Source organism: Chionomys nivalis, chromosome 13 (genome assembly GCF_950005125.1).
Source record: "Chionomys nivalis chromosome 13, mChiNiv1.1, whole genome shotgun sequence".
NCBI lineage: Eukaryota > Metazoa > Chordata > Mammalia > Rodentia > Cricetidae > Chionomys > Chionomys nivalis.
This window is the reverse complement of record NC_080098.1, coordinates 74,822,806-74,847,112: the sequence shown is the minus strand read 5'-3', so window position 1 is coordinate 74,847,112 and position 24,307 is coordinate 74,822,806. Positions and strand designations below refer to the sequence as shown.

General features: G+C 43.5%; 1 protein-coding gene across 4 annotated transcripts in view; it reads right to left on the bottom strand.

Moving 5' to 3' along the window:
• Window positions 1-24,307, bottom strand: part of Aopep (aminopeptidase O (putative)) — a 268,212-nt gene that overhangs the window by 219,615 nt on the left and 24,290 nt on the right. For all 4 annotated transcript variants that reach the window (XR_009058196.1, XM_057787439.1, XM_057787440.1 and 1 more), the window contains exons 2-3: window positions 14,775-15,712; window positions 767-933 (exon numbers count right to left, since the gene is read on the bottom strand). Coding sequence is in view for 3 of the 4 variants with exons in the window: in XM_057787439.1 (XP_057643422.1) it covers window positions 767-933; window positions 14,775-15,571 (964 nt within the window). In the remaining variant the exon portion in view is untranslated. The remainder of the gene's footprint in view (window positions 1-766; window positions 934-14,774; window positions 15,713-24,307) is intronic.

The following is a 24,307-nucleotide window of genomic DNA, read 5'->3' as shown; positions in this document are numbered from 1 at the left end:
TGTGCTCAGACAATAAAAGCCGCTGATGTTTGGAATTATGTTTCTAAAGTGCATGGCAACCTGAAATACTCTCAGTGTCGTGTTAACAAAAAGCAGATGGTGCTGCATGCGTAGTCACAATTTAGCGCCTCTTGACAGACATGGCTCTTAGGGACTGGGGTGGGGTGGGGTGGGAAACAATGTAGGAGGAGTCATTCTTCCAAATGATTTCACTTTGGTTTTTGAGTACTGTTTCCTGGCATCAGCGTGCTGAAGACATCAAATGGACAGTGGTGAAAGAACAAGCGAGTGTCATGCAGGAAACCCAGGTGATGGGGTGACTCTTGCCACCATCTCTGACACACCCTGGGTTCAGGTTTCCAAGCCCAGCAAGTTGGCTAGCCTGAGTACTGCCTCTCGGAAAAACAGGCAACCGCATATAGATACCACGTCCAAAGAACACACAGCTCAACTCTAATGTGTTTCCACGGCCATGCTTGCCGATCCATGAAGTCTTCAACCAAGACCACCCACTTTGCTCCACAAACCACCAGGTAAAGATGACTCTGGAATCAACTATGAATTGGTAACGTTGGCATAGACAGTCTGGAACCCCATGCCCAGACTCCCAAGTGGTCCTCCCCCTGGCAAGCCTGTGCTTCGTCTGACAGGGTTTTGTTCCAATCTCACTAGGAAAGCTGCTCCCTCAGAGGCTATAGCACAGTTGATGGGTCCCTGGGTCCAGTGTGTGCGTCACACCCAAACAGACAGAACCCATGTACAGTACCTTCTCGAAGTGGTGTGGGCTTGGCAGAATTTTCCCCACTCATTAAAACAACAAAAGATGCAGCTGCTCGAACTGTAGCCTGCCATGTTGACATGGCAACCGGTGGTTCCTGGCATGGAAAAAGGGCCCTGTTGTTGATGGGGGATCCCATAGTATAAACACATGGCCTGTAGAGGAAAGACAAAGATAGAGAAGGGAAGAATCTTTAAAATGAGTTGTCATTTATCTCACCACCATGGCAGGAAGGTCATGTTGAGCTTTCCAAGAAGAAACACAGGAGGCTTTAGAGCTGACTCTAAGCGCATTGAAACGGAACATGCCAAGGGCCAGCTATGTCAATAGCTCAGTGGTTATTCCTCCCAAATGAATCAAATATGTGAAAATGTGTGTTTGTTTGGGGTGGTGTGGTGTGTGTGTTTTAAGAAAAAAAAATCTGGATAAGGTTTTAAATACTATTCTGCAAAGTTGTAATTTATGCTCCCCTTAGGCATTTCTGCCTTCAAAGGAAAAAAGCTTCAGAGACATTCTTACTGACTTTTTGGAAAGTATTCTGGAAAAGAAAACATGGCTGGAGATCTCTGTGATTATTAATCTTGGAAAAACAAGCGGTGGTCTCAAAGCCAGTGTTGGCAAGCAGACCCACCCTCCCAGTCCTGGAAACCGCCTTCTCAGATGGAGCCCTTGTGGGATCCTTGTGTGGAAGCCAAGAACAGGGCTTGGCACAAACAGGATGGCAGAGGTCACAGCAGCCAGGCTTGGAAGACTGTAGTAATAAGCTCATTAGCAAAGCAAGGTATGAAACCAACAGCAAGAGCTAGGACTCGGTCACTCCAAGTATAAACCCTCCCAAACCAAGCAGAATTCCTTTCCATGATTAAATCACAGTTGACAGAGATGGCAAAGACCTGCAAAACCAGAGTAATCCATTCTTACACCAGAGAAGGCACACCACTGACTCTCAGGAAAACAACTGAGGAGAAGAATGAGACTCTGGTTTTGGAGTTATGACGAATGTCAATTAATCAGCTTAAATTACAGTATAAATGAACCAGCTACTAGTTCTTGTAGAGAAACCACTTTCATTGACGTCATTATGATTGAACATTAATCTGTCCATACGATATATGAAAGACCATGCAGGATGATGGTTTTCCTCTATCATCCAAGCCCAATAAATAGAGAGAAGGCAGGGCAGGCTCTAGTAAGTAGAGACAACTTAATCCAGAGAACTGTCACACAGTTGGTAGAGTGGAGAAATTAAGCAGGGATGAGCAAGGCAAGCCAGGAGCTGTATTCATGGAGCAGACAAGGAAGGTGAGCTATCTATCCCCAACATGTTTGCTCTTCACCTCAAGGAGCACAGAACGGAGAACTCAGGAAACAGCTCATTTTCTGCTGACCACTGTGCAGAAAGGACTTTTCAGGAGAGAGCAGATTTCTGGTTTGGAAGGTTCCAAGCTTGCCTCTTCCCATCAAATTAATCATTGTCAGAGGCTTTGATCAGCAACCAGCAACTAGAAAGCTGACTATAGAAGTAGGGAGACAGGAGCCTGAAAGGGTCAGGTCTGCTGGGTGGCTTGAGGGACCTTGGAAAATGGGGCAAATGGCCGGCCTGAGGCCACAGACACAGGAGCTAAGTCAGAACTATCCAGAAGTTTCTGACGGTTACAAAGTGTCCAGGCTTCCAGTTTATTTCCATTTATTATTGTATCTAATACTTTTATAACCTTGTGTTTCAACAAAACTATGATACAGACTCTGCTACAGTGGGCAAAACTCCTCCTTGGAAGTTCTGTCAAGATCGCCTCCTCACGCCCCCCTTCTCTTTAATTCCACTTCAGGATACCATTACCAAACCCAGGACTGATCAAGGAATTAGGCTCTGGTTATAAATGACTCTGCTACAGTTGCTTGACTTGTTGGCAGCATGGCTGCATCCAAGACTCTGAGAGGCCTGGGCTCTTGTGTTTCAATTTTACAATATACTACACTAATTCTGCGCACTGTTATTTGTTATTTTCCACTGATACTCGAATTTTTTTTTTTTTAGGCCAAGCTTGAGGAATCCTTCTGAAGAGAGGGAGGATATATGAGTCAGAGAGGTTAAGGACATCACAAGAGAACCCACAGAATCAACTAACCTGAGTTCATAGGAGCTCACAGAATTTGAATCGAAAACCAGAGAGCGTGCATGATCTAACCTTGGCTGTCTAAATATATGTGACAGTTGCATAGCTTGGTATACTTGTGGAAGCCTAACAGTGGGAACAGAGGCTGTCCCTAATGCTTTGGGTGACTTTTGGGACTCTATTCCTCACACTGGGTTCCCTGCCCAGCCTTAATACAAGGAGAGTGTTTAGACCTACAGCAACTTAATACACCATGTTTTGTTGATCCATGGGAGGCCTGACCCTTTCTGAACAGAAACTAAAGAGGAGTGGGTTGGGGGGAAGGGGGAAGGCAGAAGGGGAAGAGAGAGGAAACTGTGGTCATGTTGTAAAATAAATAAATTTAATTAATAAAAAAATAGTTTTAGCCAGGTGTGATGGTACATGCTTCAATCCAAGCATTTGGGAGACCCCCTTCTCAAAAGCAAAGCTTTTTTTGTTTGTTTTTTAATTTTATTGTCTTTTGAGACAGGATTGCTTCCCTGTGACTCGGGATGGCCTTGAATTTATGAAGACCAGCCTGACTCTCCCTTCCTTGTGTTGGAATTAAAGGTGTGTGCCACCACACCTGACACAAATTTCTCTTAAGAAGCAAAGGACATTATCAACCACGAGTCTAGAGATTGGAAAAAGTATTTATCAGCTATACATCTGACAGAGGGTATCTGCAACGTAAAAAAAAAAAAAACAAAAACTAAAGCCAGATAAACAAAATGGCTGGGCCTTAGCCCTGGCTGTTCCTGAAGAAGTTCCCAGCTAGAGGGACTAGCTCTCTGGACCCTAGCTCCCAGGCACATCCCATGCCCCACCCCCAGCCACCAAACCCCACAGACCTCAAATCAGCCTCCCCACACCTGCAAACATCCCCCACTGCACCTGGAGAGGAGCCCCCAGAGCCTCAGTAATGACCACCAGAGGCATGGCCCTGCCTGCACCCAGAAGAAGAGTGACCACCTAAGCCAAAGGCACCCCTTGGAGGAAGAGATGGGAAGGTGCCCATGCAAGAACACATTCAACAGCCTAAAGAGCAAAACGGCAAAACCTGAAACTAGTGCTCCCACAAAAGGACGACCTGAACATCCTGCCCAGAAGAAGCAGAAGAAAGTATCTTTAATATAACTTTCTGAAGATGACAGACGCACTTAAAGAGAAAAAAAAATTCTTAAAGAAAAATTTTTTTTTGGAGAAAAAGTCAAAAAATTGGGAGAAATCAATAAATCTCTTAAAGGAAGCTAAAAAAAAAACCAAGAAAAAACTAAACAAGTGAAATAAACAGTTCAAGACTTGAAAATTGAAATAAAGTCAATAAAGAAAACACAAACTAAAGGAAATCTGGAAATAGAATATCTAGGTAAATGAACAGGAACTACAGATGCAAGCATCACCAACAGAATACAGGAAATGAAAGAATTTCAGGAGTTGAGGATATGGTAAAGGAAATAGATTCATTGGTCAAAGAAAATGTTAGATACGACAACTCCTTAACACAAAACATCCAGGAAATCTGGGAGACCATGAAAATAATAATAGGGATAGAAGAAGAAGTCTGTCTCAAAGGTGGAGAAAATATATTCAACAAAATCATAGAAGAAAACTTTCCAAACCTGAAGGAGGATATGCCTATGAAGGTGCAAGAAGCTTACAGAACACCAAATAGATTGGACTGGAAAAAAATTGCCATATAATAATCAAAACAATAAACATACATAATAAAGAAAGAATATTAAGAGCTACAAAGGAAAAAGGCCAAGTAACATATAAAGGCAAACCTATCAGAATTACATTTGACTTCTCAACGGAAACCATGAAAGCCAGAAGGTCCTGGATAGATGTGCTGCAGACACTAAGAGACCATGGATGCAAACCCAGACTACTATATCCAGCAAAGCTTTTAATCACCATCAATGGAGAAAACAAGATGTTCCATGATAAAACCAGTTTTAAACAATACCTATCAACAAACTCAGTCTTACAGAAAGTACTAGAAGGAAAAATCCAACCAAAGGAAGCTAGCTGCACCCACAAAAGCACAGGCAACAAATAACCTCACACCAGCAAATGCCAAAGAAGGGAAACACAAATACTACCATCAAAAATTAACAGGAATTAACAATCACTAGTCATTAATATCTCTTAATATCAATGGACTCAATTCACCTATAAAATGATACGGTCTAAGAGAATGGATATGAAAACAGTATCCATCCTGCTACATACAAGAAACACATCTCAACCTCAAAGACAGACATTACCTCATAGTATAGGGTTGGGAAAAGATTTCCCAACCAATTGAACCTAAAAAACAAGCGGGTATAGATATCCTAGTAGCTAACAAAATAGAATTCAAACTAAAATCAATCAGAAGAGACAGAGAAGGACACTTCATAACTCATCACAGGAAAAATCCATCCAGATGAAGTCTCAATCCTGAATATCTATGCCCCAAATACAAGAGCACCCACATATTTAAAAGAAACATTACTAAAGCTTAAATCACATATCAAATCCCACACACTGATAGGAGGATACTTGAACATCCCCCTCTCCCCAATGGACAGGTCAACCAGACAGAAACTTAACAGAGAAATACGAGAACTAACAGATATAAGGACTCAAATGGTCTTAACAGACATCTATAGAACATTTCACCCAAATACAAAAGAATATACCTTCTTAGCATTTCAGGGAAACTTCTCTAAAAGTGACCACATACTTGGTAACAAAGCAAACCTCCACAGATACAAAAATTTGGAATAACCTCCAGTATCTTATCGGATCACCATGGCTTAAAGTTAGAATTCAACAAGACTTGTTGCAGAAAGTCTACAATCTCATGGAAATTGAACAGTGCTCAACTGAATAACCCTTGGGCCAAGGAGGAAATAAAGAAATTAAAGACTTCCTAGAATTCAACAAAAGTGAAGAAACAACTACCCAAAACTATGGGACACTATGAAAGCAGTGCTAAGAGGAAAGTTCATAGCACTGAGTGCCTACATAAAGACTGGCGAAATCTCACACTAGTGACTTAGCAGCACACCTGAAATCTCTAGAAAAGAAGCAGGCTCACCCAGCAGGAGTAGATGATAGGAAATAATCAAATTAAGGGCTGAAAAATCAATAAAATAGAAACAAAGAAAACAATAGAATCAATGTAACAAAGAGCTGGTTCTTTGAGAAAAAACAAGATAGACAAACCCTTATCCAAATTAATCAAAAGGCAGAGTGAGAACATCCATCACAAAATCAGAAATGAAAAGGGGAACATTACAACAAACACACAGGAAATCCAGAAAAATCATTATATCATACTTTAAAAATCTGCACTCCACAAAATTGGGAAATGTAAAAGAAATGGACAATTTTCTGGATAGGTACCACATACCAAAATTGATTCAAGACCAAATAAACAATTTAAATAGACCTATAACCTGCAAGGAAATAGAAACAGTCAGTCATCAAAAGCCTCTCAACCAAAAAATGCCCAGGGCCTGATAGTTTCAGCACAGAATTCTACCAGAACTTCAAAGAACTAATACCTGTACTTTTCAAATTGTTCCACACAATAGAAACAGAAGGGACATTGCCAAACTCTTCATGAGGCTACAGTTACCCTCATACCGAAACCACACAAATACTCAACCAAGAAAGAGAATTACAAACCAATCTCCCTCATGAACATTGATGCAAAAATACTCAACAAAATCTCAGCAAACTGAATCCAAGAACACATTAAAAAATCATCCATCATGATCAAGTAAGTAGGCTTCATCCTAGAGATGCAGGGATGGTTCAACATATAAAAATCTATCAATGTAATCTACCATATAAACAAACTGAAAGAAAAAAAATACATGATCCTCTCACTAGATACTGAAAAAGCATTCAACAAAATACAACACCTCTTCATAATAAGAGTCCTGGAGAGATCATGGATACAAGGAACATGTCTAAACATAATAAAAGCAATATACAGCAAGCTGACAGCCAACATCAAATTAAATGGAGAGAAACTCAAAGCAATTTCACTAAAATCAGGAACAAGACAAGGCTGTCCACTCTCTCCATATCTATTCAATACAGTTGGATGGGGTACAGAGCTAAATAGAGAATTCTCAACAGAAAAATCTTAAATGGCCGGAAGACACTTGAGGAAATATTCAGCATCCTTAGCCATCAGAGAAATGCAAATCAAAACAACTCTGAGATTCCATCTTACACCTGAAAGAATGACCGAGATAAAAACATTGATGATAGCTTATGCTGGAGAGGTGGTGGGGAAAAGGGAACACTTCTGAATTGCTGGTGGGAGTGCAAACTTGCACAGCCACTTTGGAAATCAATATGGCGATTTCTCAGAAAATTGGAAATCATCTTATCTCAAGACTCAGCAATACCACTCTTGGGCATATACCCAAAGGATTATCAATCATACTATAAGGACATTTGCTCAACTATGTTTATAGCAATATTATTCATAATAACCACATAGTTACAAAGGCTGTGAACTACAATGGCTAGCCTGGAACAACATGGGAGAAATCAACCACTTTCTGACTGGGCTTAAAGACTGCTCCACAAAGTGGAATTCATTCCTGGTACTGAGCAGGGCCAGCAGTCCACTGCTGGCTGTCAGAGGCGCTAGAGGAGAACCTAGTACTATAATCCTGCTAAATTAATATAGTGATAAACTGCCCCTAAGCTCTTATCCTTATTATACCCACAGTGCACCTCTCAACCTTCAGTGAGCAGCTTCTTTTCAAAGGAGGTGGCATCTAACTTAGAGACTTAGAACTGGTCATTGTGTCAAGAATAAGAGGCCTTGGGGTGCTCAGATCTAAACAAGACACCTATGTCACACTCCCTGAGCTCAAGGGTCATGGCAGAAAGAGACGGTGGACATCTGTGGTGAAACAGGGTTGTTCCACACACCGACCCACAGTGGCTGTGGCTGTATATGCAAGATCCGTACAAGATCCCTCAGCGTCCAGGGAACTTATGCAGAAGAGGAGACAGAAAGATTATAAGAGTCAGAGGTGACATGGCAGATGACTCTCAGGAAACAGTGTCTTCCAGATACAACAGATGCACATATAAACTCACAGACTGTGACACATGCATAAGACCTGCACAGGCTCAAGACAGACAGCTCAAAGCACTGAGGCGGAGGCTGGGGTGGGGGAGTGAGGGAGGTGGACATGGGACCCTACCCCTAACCAAGACATACCTGCTGGCAAAGGGAAAAATCAGCCTTGCCAATGGAGTGCATATCAACCACACTCCAGGACAGGTCCCCAGCCCAGGAGTAGTTGGCCAACACAAAATAAACTCATTGGCATTTCTGAGGACTTTTTGCTTCATTTTGCTTTGTTTTGGTACTTTTGTCTTATTGATCTTTTGCCTATTTGTTTTGATTAATGTTTTTCCGTGCCTTTTTTTTTTTAAAGAGAGAAGGAACATAAAGTTAAAGTTGGGTGGGAGGTAGGGAAGTATGAATAACTTTTTGTACATTGTGAAGATTTGTCACTCAGATTGGTTTCATAAAAAGCTGAACAGCCAACAGCTAGGCAGGATTTGGGGGGTAAAAAGGACACTGGGAAGAAGAAAGGCTTAGTTTATTTCTTGTTTTTTAATAATCAAAACTTTTTAATTTATTAAAAAACCCCTATCTTTTCTCATTTTACATGCCAAATCCATTTCCCACTTCCTCCCTTCCTCCTGTTCCCTCTACCTTCTTCCCCCATTCCCCCATCACATCCTCCATCCACTCCTCAGAGAGGGTAAGGCTTCCCATGGGGAGTCAACAAAGTCTAGCACATTGCTTTGAGGCAGCACCAAGGGCCTCCCCACTCTATCTTGGGTGAATAAGGTATCCCTCCAGAGAGAATGGGTTCCAAAATGCCAGAACAAGCAGTAGGGATAAATCCTGTTCTCACTGCCAGTGGCCCCGCAGTCTGCCCCAGCCATGCTGCTGTCACCGACACTCAGAGGGACTAGTTTGGTCCTATGCTGGTTCCCTTGCTGTCAGGCTGGAGTTGGTGAGCTCCCATTAGCTTAGGTGAGCTGTTTCAGTGGGTGTCCCCATCATGGTCTTGACCTCTTTGCTCGTATTCTCTCTTCCCTCTCTTGGACTGGACTTTGGGAGCTCAGCCCAGGGCTCTGCTGTGGTTCTCTAGGGATGCCTGAGTTTTATATGACATTTTCTTTAGTGGAATGGAAAAACTTTAAGAAATGCAAGGGGCCAGGCGGTGGTGGCGCACGCCTTTAATCCCAGCACTAGGGAGGCAGAGGCAGGCAGATCTCTGTGAGTTCGAGGCCAGCCTGGTCTAGAAGAGCTAGTTTCAGGACAGTCTCCAAAGCTACAGAGAAACCCTGTCTCGAAAATAAAAAAAAAAAAAAGAAAAAGAAATGCAACGGACAAGAAGAAAAAGCACAAGCTTGATATAAATAATTTGCATTGGTATGGATTATAAGGTCAATTTTGTTATGTGTATATGTATTTCTGATCTTGATTAAGGTATTGTTATTGTGTAGTTCATTCAAAAATGTAATATATAATTAGGAAATATAGGTTGCTAATGGATAATCATCAATAGTAGTCATGTTAGATTTTCTAGATATATAGAGATATATTTCAGTTAGATAGACATTCTTCATATCTTTCAAAGACTGCAAAATATGGCATTTAAAATATTTTAATAACTTAGGGCTTTTCATGACAATGAGACACGTCTGCTCCTGGCAGCACCAATCTACTTTGAAGATGGGCATCAAAGAGGATCTTTATGGAGTTGGTTAGCCATTTGGGCAAGAAACTGCTCTTGCCTGGACTATTGCATAAACTGGACACAGAGTACCCTCAGAGAGAGGACTACTACACTTGCCTAAAGGTGAGATGATATTTCGGGGTTCCTGATATGTGAAAGAGTCTACGAGACATTCTGCAGGACACAGCAGATAGTGACTGAACTGTCTTTAAAATTTCCTGCTTCATGGAAATGTCTGCTAAACACTATGGGCCTGAAGGCCAAAGATGGATGTCCCAATGGTACAAAAGAACTTTGGGTGACTATACAGGCAACAAGATGTCTCTGTCATTTCTAGAGTTTTGGATTTCTTATTTGTTTAGGAAATATTATATCCTTCTGGAGTCTTTGATGGAGTTAAAGAATGGTTAATTGTAGTTTTCCTTAGTTATGATAAAGGATAAAATAGATATAAATATTGTAACTATAATTCTTGCTTGATAACTGTTTTGCTATATGTAATTTTAGTATGTTAAAATGAAAGCCTTCTTTTTTGTTTAAACAGAAAAAGGGGAAATAATGTGGGAGTGATTTCTTTCTAATCTGTTGCTTTCATTGGTTAATTAATAAAGAAACTGCCTAGGTCTATTTGATAGGCCAACCCTTGGGTGGGTGGAGTAGACAGAACAGAATGCTGGGAGAAAGAAGCTGAGTCAGGGAATCGCCATGATTCTCCCACTCCAGACAGATGCAGGTTATGATCTTTCCTGGTAAGCCAGCTCGTGGTGTTACACAGAATATTAGAAATGGGTTAGATCAATATGTAAGAGCTAGCCAATAAGAGGCTGGAACTAATGGGCCAGGCAGTGTTTAAAAGAATGCAGTTTCCGTGTAATTATTTCAGGTATAAAGCTAGCCGGGTGGCAGGATGCAGCCCCATCGCTGCTCCGATTTACAACAGAGTAGCCGTGTGGGCGGCCGGGGGCCAGGAGCCAGGAATGCAGCCTGCAGCTGCTTCCTACAGCACAGGTTCTTCAAATAGATTTCCACCTTACAGTTTCTTAGGTGTTCTGAGGACCTAGGATAAAAACAGTTAAGCTCCCATTTATCTCCAGCTTTGAAAGCCCCCTGTAGGCAGAGGCTGCTTGTTCACTTTCTAGCCACCCAGACCCAAAATAATCACACAGAAACTGTATTAACTGCAACACTGCTAGCCCAATGACTATAGCACATTCCTAGCTAGCTCTTGCATCTTAAATTAACCCATTCCTTGTTTTTTGTATTTTACTACAAGGCTTATGGTTTACCAGCAAGGTTCTGGTGGTGTCTGTCTCCTTCAGCAGCTACATGGAGTCTCCCTGATTTTGCTTTCTTTCCTCCTCTATCTGCTTGGAATTTCTGCCTAGCTCTATTCTGCCCTGCTGTGGACCAAAGCAACTTTATTCATTAACCAATAAATTAACACAACTACAGAAGGACTCCCACACCAGCCACCTGTACACACTTTTGGTTCATCATTGCTCCCATCAAGCTGTTTTGAAAGTCACACATAGCACATGAAGTGAAAAATCAGTCTAAGATGTGTGCCATCAGTTGCTATGGAAGGACTCGTACTAGCTGTCACTCTGGGATGTCACCTACCTTTCAACACCCTAAGACTTAGGCAAGAAGGGACATTTAGGTTCAAGAACTGGCACAACCCCAAGTGACAAACTTCATTTAAAAAGTGACAGACAAACTTCATTTAAAACTAGAATAATAGTGGACAAGCTAGGGACAATCTCCAAAAAGAATAATTCCTCTCTCTTTCACAGGCAACTTTTTAATTTCCCTACAGAAAACAAAGTCACTCAGTAAAAGTGGAAGGGCAGTTTACAAGAGGAGGCTTCAGGGCTGAGGGAAGGTGACCTCTTTTGAAGTTTGCAGCTATGTTCAAATTGACTTAATTTTAGAACAGTTTACGTTTTAAGTTTATTTACAGATAAGATGTTCCCATGCACCCCACACCTCCTCTCCTTTGCACACTCACCTGATGTGTCTGTCACACTTAGTGAGCATAACATGGCAGGCGTCACTTAGATTTCTGTAGACAGAGGTTTCTGTTCCACCCAGTCCCACAGCTGTTCAGTTCCAAAGAATCACATAGAGGTTTATATTTAATTATAAATTGCTTGTCCTATTAGCTCAGCCTCATTATTAACTAGCTCTTACAACTTGAATTAACCTGTAATTCTTATCTGTGCTAGCCACATGACTTGGTACCTTTTATCAGTGAGGCATTCTCATCTTGCTTCCTCTGTGTCTAGGTGACAGCTGCAGACTGAGACTTTCCTCTTCTCAAAATTCTCCTAGTCTGGTCACCCACCTATACTTCCCACCTGGATACTGGCCAATCTGTGTTTTATTAAACCAGAACAAGTGACAAATCTTTCCAGGGTACTAGAGCATTATCCCACAGCAGATTTCTCTGAATATTCTTTTTCTACTGGAAATACTTTTGTTGTTGCTGTTTTGCTATGTAGTTGAAGCTGGTCTCCAACTCATAATCCTGCCTTAGGCTCTTTAGAAGCAATTGTGTGAGCCAGTACATTTTGCTGGAGACAAGATCTCACTATATAAACCTACTCAGGCTCTAAAGTCAGGTCCTAGCACCACGGGAGTTAGGGAGATGGCTCTGCGAATAAAGCATCTGCTGCCCAAGGATGAGGAACTGAGTTTGGCTCCCCAGCACCCACATAGATTCAGACCAGGGGATTCCCAGGGCAAGCCAGTTTAGACTAGCTGTCAGTGAGCTACAAGTTCAAGGAAGATATTCTGTCTCAATACATAGAGAGTGACTGAGAAAGACCACATATGATAGCAGCTGCTGGCTTCCACACGCATGCACATATATGTGAACATGCGGGCATGGCACAAATGCACACATGTGTACAAAGGAAAACAAAAAGCAAAGTTAGGTCACGTGACACCTTTTCCACATTCTCCAGGGAGGTAGCTTCACGTATTGTTACATCTCACTTTCCTTCCTGGGATGGTGTGTCATCCCAAATGGTTATTATCAACCAAGGTAACTGCAGCTCTAGACTTTACCTTGTGAAGTGGGGAGAAACACTAGCCACTGATGGAATCTGGGCGGGGCCTCTCCAGAAATGTCTGACGCTGTACCCAGCCCTGTCTGTGAAGGATAACAAAATGTACTCCATGCTGACCTGGCAGTCTGTGGTAAACAGGAGGGCAAGTACTCTGACATGATTACAACAGAATTTTCATCAATATGGATGCCAAACCTACTTATACTACTGTGGAAGGCTCTTGCTCACCTCATCATATCAAGGCCCACATCACTGGGGAAATACATTTTGTCCCTAACCTAGAATCTCAGCCAACAGAAAGTTCTTCACCTGGATGCATTTAGGCTTGTTTATATACTTGAATCAGGGTCGCATTTTGTGGCCCAGTCTAACCTTAAACTTTTATAATCCTCCTGTCTTCACCCCATGCATGCCTCTGGGATTGCAGGCATGAAGCCACCACACTTAGAATCTTAGGCACATGGAAGAGTTTCATGAGATTTGTGGCTATCCATGGAAGGGTATCTTGACTCTAATCAAAGTCTCACAAAGTTTCACCCCTAAAAGGAAAGTGAGGGAAAGAGCAGCTTTCTGGGATTTTCTTCTAAAATCAACACTGTATCCTCTTACGACTCCACGATCACACAGACTCAAACATGGTATAAGGGCTTCCATCACAACCATGGACCTTACTGAGTCACGCCAAATTCTACATCGACCTTCCTCCAGGGTAACCAAGACTTCTGCACAAAATGGATTCAAGTCTGTCTTAGCAGTTAGTATTTAGGATAGAAGGTCATGTTTGAGGTCATTAACATACTTCCAACTGTCAGTGGTTTCTTCTTTCCCACTATTTTAGTTCAAAAGTAAAGCATCTGGGAGTATGAAAATTACCAATCCCTACTTAAATATTTAATAGTATTATATGGTTAACCTTGGTGAAAATCTTCAGTAATTCCAAGAACTTGGAAGCCACAAGAAGTTGCTCCTTCAGTTTCCACCGAAAGCCCAGTAAGGTAACGACAAATAATTGTTATGCTTTTGTATTCATGGAACTCTGTGCCAACCCTGCAATTCTTCCCAAAGCCTTCCTCAAACTCTCAGACATGAGGCGGAAAGTAAACTCCCTCTGAGCCACCTGGAAACCAGAGCAAGTGGGAAGATCATGAGCAAGGGACAGGCTAATTAGAGCTCAATGTCAAAGTGGCACTTTCAGAGCAAATCTTAACGGGTTTGAGGAGTAGGGTAAGGAAGAAGAGATGCAAGGAACTGCCAGAGAGACCACCACTTCCACCAAAGGGGCCAACGTTCTGAGAGAATCCTCTCAAGAGCAGCTAACAGATGGGTGAACCTCTATCCACCTCTTCAGTGATTCGTCAGGCTGACTCGCACAAGCAGCAAAGTTTGATTTAGATATTCTCAGATTCTAAAAAGTCAGTAAGGCTGAGGGGATTCTTTGACTTCCCTGACTGGAAGAATCAAGTATCTTTTACTCCCAGAAACCAAGAGCCACACCCCAAGAAATCGGTTTGCAGTTCAACAGGTCTGACCACTTTAATCCCCAGAAGCAGCTCTCTAATGCACTGGAGGTTCACATGCAGTGACAAGCAGCCAAGTCCAGCGAAAGTCACAGCATGTCTGGCCTAGCTTCACACCCGTCCAGTCTCAGAGCAGATCTCAGGATACTTCAAGAAAGCACTTGCTCAGAGATGCACCACTCCAAAGGCAGCCTTAGAAGTCACCACCAGTGATCCCAACCAACAGCCAGGCTCAGCACTTCAGCAGCAAACTAACATTTCAAGCTCCTAACTCAGCAATGTTGGAACTGAATCAAGGGATCTCTCCATCCTAATTTACAGGTGATCTTGACAACAGCTCAGCATACTGCAGGATTTACCTGCTGCCTGGTGCTGAGTCTGTCTGGGTAAGGCTACAGGACAAGCAGAAACACCCCCACAGACTCTTCTTAGAGAGAAACCCTGAAGTGCAAGAGATTAGGGGCAGGAAGCACTGGATGACCTACCTGCCATCCTGGTCTGAGGTCCAAGTCACTGACTGGCCCTCGGGTTTAGTTTTGTACCATATCCTGATGGCATGAGGAAAGTCAGCGGCTGTCTGAGCCCCCGTCCTCCTGATCTGTAAGCTCCAGCTGTCAGTGTCAAAGAAGAGCTCCCCACATCCAGGAGCCTGGCTGCAGCGAGCGTAGCAGTCGAACTGCTCCCTCCAAGCATCTGCAGGCAGAGCCACCAGGTCACGGACAATGTCACGCCTGAGCTTCTCAGGAGTGGCTGCGAGCTTGGGAGCCTTTGTGAATCTCTCAAGGCCTGGCACAGCAGCCATATCCACCTCCTCTACCTTTAGCACAGATAGATCACAGCAGTCCAACACTAGCAAGAAATCCTCTCTCCCATGATTCCCTGTGTCACAGCAGTACTTTGAGCTAGAGATCTCAGAATCACATTCCCGGTTGTCATGGTTACCATCGTTATCAAAGGCATCTTGATCACCTTTACCACAGACTGCACATTCATTATACCCCATCCGAGGTGAGAAGGTACTTGCATCCATCTTGGGCACATGGCAGGGTTCCGCTGTCCTAAAAGTACAGTCTTTCTCTGACTCCATCTGGATGGTTTCCTGGGAGGAAATTTCCTGTATTTTAAATCTGTTTCCATCTCCAAAGAAAAGAACTATGGTGCCCTCAATGACTCGACTTTCAAAATCTACATCCAGATCCAGGACATAGTGCTTCACCAGCATGTGGCTGGTGTTGGCCATGAGAGGCAGATCATCCCAGGCAGGGTCCAGCTTTGTGTCCATGGCACAGGACGTGGTTGGTGGCTTTGATGAATCTTGGCCGAGGCTTCTGGTCTACTCTACTCATTCGGCATCGCAGATGGCTGGCTCACCAAACAAGAAGCACCTGCTCTCACAAGCAGTGTTTCCACAACTTCCAGTTCCCTGGCAAAGAAAAAAAAAAGGTTAGATAAAATTCCAAACAAGACCCCAAATGTCCCTACAGCTGCAAGTTGCTCCTGCAAGTTGGCCACCTTACCTAGCAATGCCCAGGGTGGCAGATGCTCAGGGGAGAAGAAAGAAGCTTCATTACCGACCTCTACACTACTCAGGGACACAGTCCTTGCTTCAGAAAAGAGCAATTCTTATGCAAAACCGCAACTCTTATTGCCTAGTTTTAAAATATATTAAATGTATCAATTCTAATTTTGTGCATCAAAAGGTAAGTGGTTGTTTTTCTACTGTGATTCTAAATAACAAGTGTGAATGAGGGCTAAATGGTCTCATACATTGTATTCTTTGAGAGCAATAATTTAATCCACACAATATAACTCCAGGGATTAATGTGCTTTTCACATTAGGACTCCTCTCCTATCAGCTCTTCCAGTAAATTACAGGGAAATGAACCAATTTACCAGGAGTGCATTCTGAGTATTCCTTTGAGATTGTTCATGGAGACTTTTCAAATTTATAGTTAAATACTCAAGGTATACATTACATCTTAATAGCTGAAAACCCATTAACATTCTGGGTAATAGCTTTCTTGTGGCAAACGAAAGGTCTCATTTGGAAAAAAAAGTATGCAAATATCTATAAAAGGAAGGAGAGAAATTAAAATGTAGAAGCAGATGTTGCAATACGATGCACAAGTTCTTCAGAAAAGTTCTGAATCAAAATGTATTCTTACCTGATAGCAACAAAGCTAAGGGGAGAGTTTTGGCATCATTTCAGACCTGACATGTGCCCAATTTCTTTTAGCATGTGCTGCTTTTCTTCTACCAGACAATGGAAAACAAATGTTGGGAAAAAGTAAACCATGATGACAGAGGGGAATATCTAAATGTTTGTGTCTTAAAACCACCAAGGGAGCTTGTCAGCTCCACCTTTTGCACGATCTCCACTGAACTCAGCATCTACAAATAATAAATTGGATAAAGCTGCAACTGCATCACTAATGGGAAATTGCTGGTATCTGGAGCAGTTAACACATACTAAATACACTAGTTTGTGGACTGGGCTTTTTTTGTGGGGGGACTTTTGAGGTAGGGTCTCATATACACTATAGCCAACCTAGAACTTTCTATGTAGTCCAGGCTGTCCTCAAATTCCCAACAATTCCCCCTGCCTCTGTCCCTGAGTGCTGGGGTCATAGGAATAAACTATCATGCCGTTGTATGCTTAGACTTAAAAAAAAAAAACTTTGAAAAAACACACAAAAAAATAGACACAGGGTGGGGATGGGGTATGGAGGAAGGAAGAGAAATAGGGAGACAGACAGACAGACTAATGGCTATACTGTCACAACTGAAGAGACAACTTAGCATTTATTTCACAGAGACAAAGGCACTCATTAGCAGACCCCAATAGACTCTCACATTTATCTCTGAAAATGTGTAATTTAAGAGTACACTATGCCCTACAAAGCCATTTTCTGTACTTCGGTTCATGGTGGCAAAGAAGAGCGACCTTGAGAGCCCCATCTTGTCAAGCTGGCTATCAAAACCATCAGTATCAACACCAGGAGGTATTTTTCTGGTGGCCAACTATGGATGCTTCTGAAGTTTGTGAGAAGCTGGGTCTCTGCTGTACAGTCTGGCCCTGAACCCCCACCTCAGTCTCCAAATGCTGCCACCGCTAGTGTTGGCCTCTCATCGACTTTGGCATACTTGGCACTGGATCGGCAAGCCTTGGGTTTTCTTCAGCAGACTCTCCAGTGCTTTCCCTTGACACCATGATAAGTCTTGCCTCAACCTCTCCAGTCCTTCACCTGACAGCTCCTTCTTAGCTCACTACTTAAGCCCCTACTCTGCTGAGAGGATCATGACTCGGAAATGCAGTCATAATTCAAAGAACCTCCAGGTCTTTGTAGTTATGTCTCTTCCTAATGTAGAGGGAACAATATTCTTCTAAATAAAGGGACTGCTGTCCCCTTTGAACTCAACTTTGGGGACTTTGCATAAAAATCCCAATCCCATTGAGAATAACCGTGGAGACTAAACTTCCTGCACTGTTCCTGGAAAAAGCTGAACTTGAGTGTGATTTACTGAAGGAGCCAAAGGAAAGCGAATTCCAGATGAAATGCACTCACATGGCCATTGGCCAAGGCGGGAATAGGTGAGGGCTTCCAGAAGAGGTGGCCACTTCCTCCAGCCAGGATGTAATGCTGGAAGAGCTGAAAATGCTCTGTGGCCATGACTGCTGCCCGGAAGCCAAAGAGAAATGAGTGAAGCGGAGTGTGTCACGCAATGCTGTCCATCTCCCTTTGAAGTAAGCTCCAGTCAAGAGTCTCTTCCCACAAGGAAGGAAATGACAACTGTCAACCAGCCTCCCTCTTTACTACACTGTGACCCTTATTTCTTTCCATATTTTTATCTTGCCAATATTTCTTTCCCAATAATACCCTCCTGTTCCTGACATCAGAGCACTCTGTGGGCCCTGTTGTCTACATTGATGTACACCGTAGTAGGGTCAGACCCAGACCTGGACACACTTCCACCGCTGACTGCATCTCCAGTTCTGTTTGTTAGTTTGACCTGTCTTTACTTCATTGAACTTTAAAAATAAAAAAAAAAAATATTTTGGGTGCACTCAATCTAGATCTCATTTTACAGCTGTAGACACAAGACTCAGAGAGGGCAGCACTTTGCACGAAGTCAGCCATCTCTGTTCTGTTTATGAGGGATGAACTCTTCTACCTGGAATACTTGCCCCGAGGTCAGACAGAGCCTCATTTGCTCTGTCCAGATCACTAAATATCACCTATCTTTCCAGTCCACAGACTAGCAGTTAGTTCCTCTTGTCATCTTTTTTTCTTTTATCTTTCTTTTTTCATTTTTTCCTGGAAGGAGGAAAGTATTTAAAGCCCCCCTGGAGGTACCAAGAACACTGTCACCTAAGCTATGTGTAATATGTACACCCACTGGACCCTGGTGCTGCCCCCTGGTTCCTACTTGTATCGAATCTGTGCATAAACTGAATCTCCCTTCTCTGGAGTACACAGATCCCGCTGGCGTCAGCTGAGGTCACGGTCCCACATTTAGGGGAAAACATGAACTCACTGTGGTTGCAAGCGCATGTCTGCGGCCAGTATGAAAGGCTTTCTCAGCAAATGGTGACCATATTTCTAAGAAGTCTGTTGACTTCAGCACTTGACTATTGCTGTGTTCTGATTTTAAATCCTGGCCTGCCTCACTGAAGCATTTTCCACTTGCTGTCATAAGCTGTAACATGGAAGAGCCTTCCTCCCCATCAAAACCATGGTTAGCTCTCCTCGGCTACCCACTGCAGCCTCTGAAGATGAGGCGGCAAATAAATAAAAATACAAGAGCCAGGGAAGATGGGGGACACCAAGAAAACAAGGCCTTTTAAATCAACATGATGAAAACGCACATGAACAGAGACCCAAGCAGCAAGCATAGCGCCTGCACAGGTCTGCACCAGGTCCTCGGTGTACAGATTCTAGTTTCCAGTTTAGTGCTTTTATTGTTATCTCTGAATGTGGGAATGAGTGAGTCTCTAATTCTTATGGCTTCTCTTGGGCTGTTTTCCTTCTGTTTGTTTTGTCTGATTTTAATGTGCTAATTTTTATTTTATCTTATTATCCCTTGGAAGCCTGTTTTGCTTTCTGATGAGGGATAGAAAGGGAGTAGATCCAGATGAGTGGAGGGGTGGAGCAGAATGGGGAGTAGCAGAGGAAAGGGAAACCGGAAACCATAATCAGGACATATTATGTGAGAAAACATTTATTTTCAATAAAAGAAAAAATGCAAACTAAATTTAAAAATCCAGCAAATGCTCTTAAAGACAAATGGTCAACCAGATGAAAGACACTTTCTGGGCACAATTCCTTAGATACATATGATCACGGGAACATAGCCAAATGTGAGAAATTGGATGAAATTGCAGTCAGAAAGAACCTTATCCCAAGTTCGTCCACACCGCTTTGTGTCTAGAAGCGGGATGTGAACACTAGCAACTTCTTTCCCTCAGTAGTTCTGAAATATATGCGGGCGGCCAGGTGTGGTGGCACATGCTGAATGTTGTGTCCAGGAGGCTGAAGCCGCCTGAGCTCTAGGCCAGCCTTCAGTACACAGCTGACCCCATTCTCAAAGACAAAAGGTCAAACAAGATGAAGAGTGACATGGGCACACATTGCCCCTGCTGCTGTAGTGTGCGCGTGTGGATGTTCCACAGCCCAGCCTTGCACACTTCTACCTGACACACTTAGTTTGCCCTTGCTGCTGTAGTGTGCGCGTGTGGATGTTCCACAGTCCAGCCTTGCACACTTCTACCTGACACACTCAGTTTGCCCCTGCTGCTGTAGTGTGCGCGTGTGGATGTTCCACAGTCCAGCCTTGCACACTTCTACCTGACACACTCAGTTTGCCCCTGCTGCTGTAGTGTGCACGTGTAGATGTTCCACAGTCCAGCCTTGCACACTTCTACTTGACACACTCAGTTTGCCCCTGCTGCTGTAGTGTGCGCATGTGGATGTTCCACAGTCCAGCCTTGCACACTTCTACTTGACACACTCAGTTTGCCCCTGCTGCTGTAGTGTGTGCATGTAGATGTTCTACAGTCCAGCCTTGCACACTCCCACTTGTCACCATTTGAATTCTCACATTTTCACCAGATCTACAGAGTCTACAGAGATCAGTGCACACCTGCACTGCACACTCATACTTTCTGGGTCAATCACTCAAAATCCCACTGCCTGGCATTAATTATCACACCCACATTCTTCAGTTTGTTTTTTCTGGTGCAGCTTTTCTGTCCCTTTAGTCTTACTTTGCATTCTGGGTTGTTTCATCTAGACTGTCTCTTAAAATTTGGCCTAAATAGCGGGGAGGTGGTGGCGCACGCCTTTAATCCCAGCACTTGGGAGGCAGAGGCCGGGCATCTCTGTGAGTATGAGGGCAGCCTGGTCTACATAGTGAGTTCCAGGACAGCCAGGGCTGTTAGACAGAGAAACCCTGTCTCAAAAAGAAATTGGCTTAAATTTAAAAAAAAAAATTACTATTTTTAATAATAATAATTCATTCTTTTTATACTTCTCACAGTTGCAGATGCCATGGCACAGATGTCAATCAACCTATTTTGGGTTTTCTATTTATACGCTTTTTTGCTTCATGATTATACTTGTATGTTTTCAAATTTTCTTCTCCGTTCCTGTTTTCCTTGTACTGACTAGTAAGTCATACAGTCTATTTCTTTTCCTCAAAATCCCTACTTAAAGTCAATCTCTAGCAGCCTTCGAAACAATACAAGGCCCTCGGAAAGTTCAAACTTCTCTTCCTCGCTCCACACCAGCTGCTGACCACTGCTGCAGACACCTTGGTGTCAGATTGCTTTTCATGGCCCCCAGCCAATGTCTTCAGGCTGATATTTATTTGAACAAGTATGTTTGCTCACCTGCTTCCTTACCATAACTGACTCATCCACCCCTCGCTTTCCTTCTCTGTTCAACGCTGTTCTGGTTGTTGCATGACAAACTAACCTTGTAGCTTTGGGCAGTAACCATCTTGTCCTACCCTGTAGCTGAGGAATTTCAATTGTAGCCAGCAGGGCCATCCTTCTACAACTCCTCAGTCTTGTCATCCAGTGGGACTCAGAGGACACACCTGTCTGGAGGGTCTGATGACCCAGGAAGGCTACATAACCATCTCACATAGGAGTCTCACGTTGCAGTCGGGGAGCCCCAGAACAAGTATCCCAAACAACTCACAAGCACAGCATGACCTTAAGCCTTGAAAGTTAGTATAGTTATCACTTCTCCTTCCCCTGTGTGTATGTGTTTGTGAGACGGAAGAAGGGAGGGTGAGTGGGGGGAAGAGAGGGGGAAGAGAGAGAGAGAGAAAGAGAGAGAGAGAGAACACACAGGTACAGGGAAGGTATGGAAGGCAGAGAGGTAAATGCTGAGTGTCTTCTACCACATTCAACTTTATTTTTGTGTTTCTCTGTGTTGGATAATTTTGTGTCAACTTTACATAAACAAAAGTCATATGAGAGGAGGGAACCTCAATTGAGAAGATGCCTTAAGATTGGGCTGCAGGCAAAACTACAGGCATTTTCTTAATAACTGATAGGGGAAGGCCAAGATCATTGTGGAGGTGCCATCCCTGGGCAGGTGGTCCTGGGTTCTATAAGAAAGCAGGCTGAGCAAGTCACAGGGAGCAAGACAGTAAGCAGCACTCCTCCATGGCCTCTGCATCAGCTCGTCTTCCAGTTTCTGCATGTTTGAGTTCCTACCCTGACTTCCTTCAATGATGAACAGTGTTTGTATAATGTAAATGGTTTAAGCCAATAAACCCTTTCATCCCCAAGTTGCTTTGGTCATGGTATTCATTACAGCAACAGTAACTCTAAGATACAGTGTGAGTGTGTGTACATGTGTGTATGTGCACATGCCTGTGTGTAAACAAATACAAGAAAAGGGCATCAGATCACACAGAGCTGGAGTTACATGACCAGCTGCTTATACCGGTGCTGGGATCCGAAATCCAGTGTCCATGATTGTGCAGCAGGTGCTCCTAATCACTGAGCCCTCTCTGCAGCCCTCCATCTAGTGATTTTAGACAGGGTCTATCACTGATCCGAGACCACCATAGCAGTTAGACTGGCTGCCAGCCACAGGCAGGATCACCTTGTCTCCACCCCCAGTGCTGGGGTTCCAGACATCATTTTGAGAGAAGAATCAAAGGCCAGTATAGATTTAAGAAGAGAGGAATTGATTTTTTTCCTTATGCATAGGTGATGAAAGATTACACAGCTAGAGGACACAGGGAGATAGAAAACACAATTAGTATCATTGTAGAAAAATACAACCTGCTCAACCTCCTCTAAGTTAGGAGGTAAGTGGTAGCTTGAATGTAACTGGCCCCATAAGCTCGTAAGGAATGACACTACTGGGAGGTGTGGCTTTGTTGGAGGAAGTGATTACTGTAGATAACATGCTCAAGCCACACCCAATATCTCAGACCACTTCCTGCTGCCTTGGGGTCAAGCTGTAGGATAGCAGCTACTTCTCCAGCACCATGCCTGCCTGCAGGCCACTACAATAGTCGCACCATGATAATGAACTAAACTTCTGAAAATGTAAGCCGCCCCAATTGGTTTTCCTTTATAAGAGCTGCCATGGCCATGGTGTCTGCCCTAGATATGACAAGGAGCCTGTGGGAACCTCTTCCACCTCCTGTGTGGGAAAGGTCTTAACCAAATCCTCATTAGATGGAGACGCACATTCTGAGGCTGATGCCATTTCCACTTAGCACTGCAGACAACTCTCTGCCTCCTCCTCTTGTTGGCGTTAGTTATGGTTGCGCCTGTCTTCATACGCACCTGCCGTGTTTTCCTTATGATGCTCTGTGTCGTTTAGCACACGTGAATGCGGACTTGCGTCTTACTTCCCTAAGACTATTCCAGTCTGAAGACTTAGGAACTCTGCTCACATACAGCAAGCCTCAGATAGACAGCAAACTCCCTTGACTCTTTATTAAAAGAGAATAAAATTCCTTCTCCACTGAGTGTAGGAGTCACTTTCATGGCTTCGGGCTTTATGTCGCTCCACTCGGTTCTCTTGTGCACTGGGTGACCGACTGTGACAATCTCCTCTTATTAGGCCATGACATGCAACCAGTTCCTAGATCCTAGATCCGGATTCAAACACTGTAAGAGGCCATGACACGCACAGTACAACTAGTTCCTAGATCCAGAATCAAACACTGTAAGGGGCCATGACATGTACAGTACAACCAGTTCCTAGATCCGGATTCAAACACTGTAAGGGGCCATGACATGTACAGTACAACCAGTTCCTAGATCTGGATTCAAACACTATAAGAGGCCATGATACGCACACTACAACCAGTTCCTAGATCCAGATTCAAATGCTACTTTCCAGTTAAAGGGACCAGGCTCCTCAGACAAACAGATGTTTATAGGACAGGGTGGGGAAACCCAAGATGAGCATAGAGGGTGGCAGTTTATTCTAGATGAAGTCAAGTGACAACCAAGACTAGCCACCACAGATTCTTCCAGGGGGGCAAAGGAAGGAGAGTCTCGAAGAGACAGGAGCCAACCTGAAGAGCTCCTAAAGGCTGGACCAGGGAGCATAAAGCAAGCAGTGGTGATATTGGGTTAGAACCCAAAGAACGACAATGCCACCTATGAGTCTATTCTCATATAAAAATAAGGCTGACCACATGGATGAATATGCTCTCTTACAGTAGACTTAGCAAATGACAGGGAACAGGAAAAGGGAAACACCATTCTCGGTAGAGAAACCCAGAAATCTTCACATAGTTCAGCCTCAGCATCGCTAAGGTGCCAGTCCCCACTTCACACCCTGGTAGCATGCAGTGAGAAGGGCACTTTGTACTGGGTGGTAGACCCTCCGGCTACCTTTCTCCCTCTCAGAGACCAGGTAGCACCCACTGCAGCCTCTCTCCAGTCTTCCGCAGTGTTCGTTCTCTCTGTCTCTCTCTGACATTCAGCTGTGGACAAGGCCAGTTAATCCGACCACCACCACTTGCTATTGCAGGT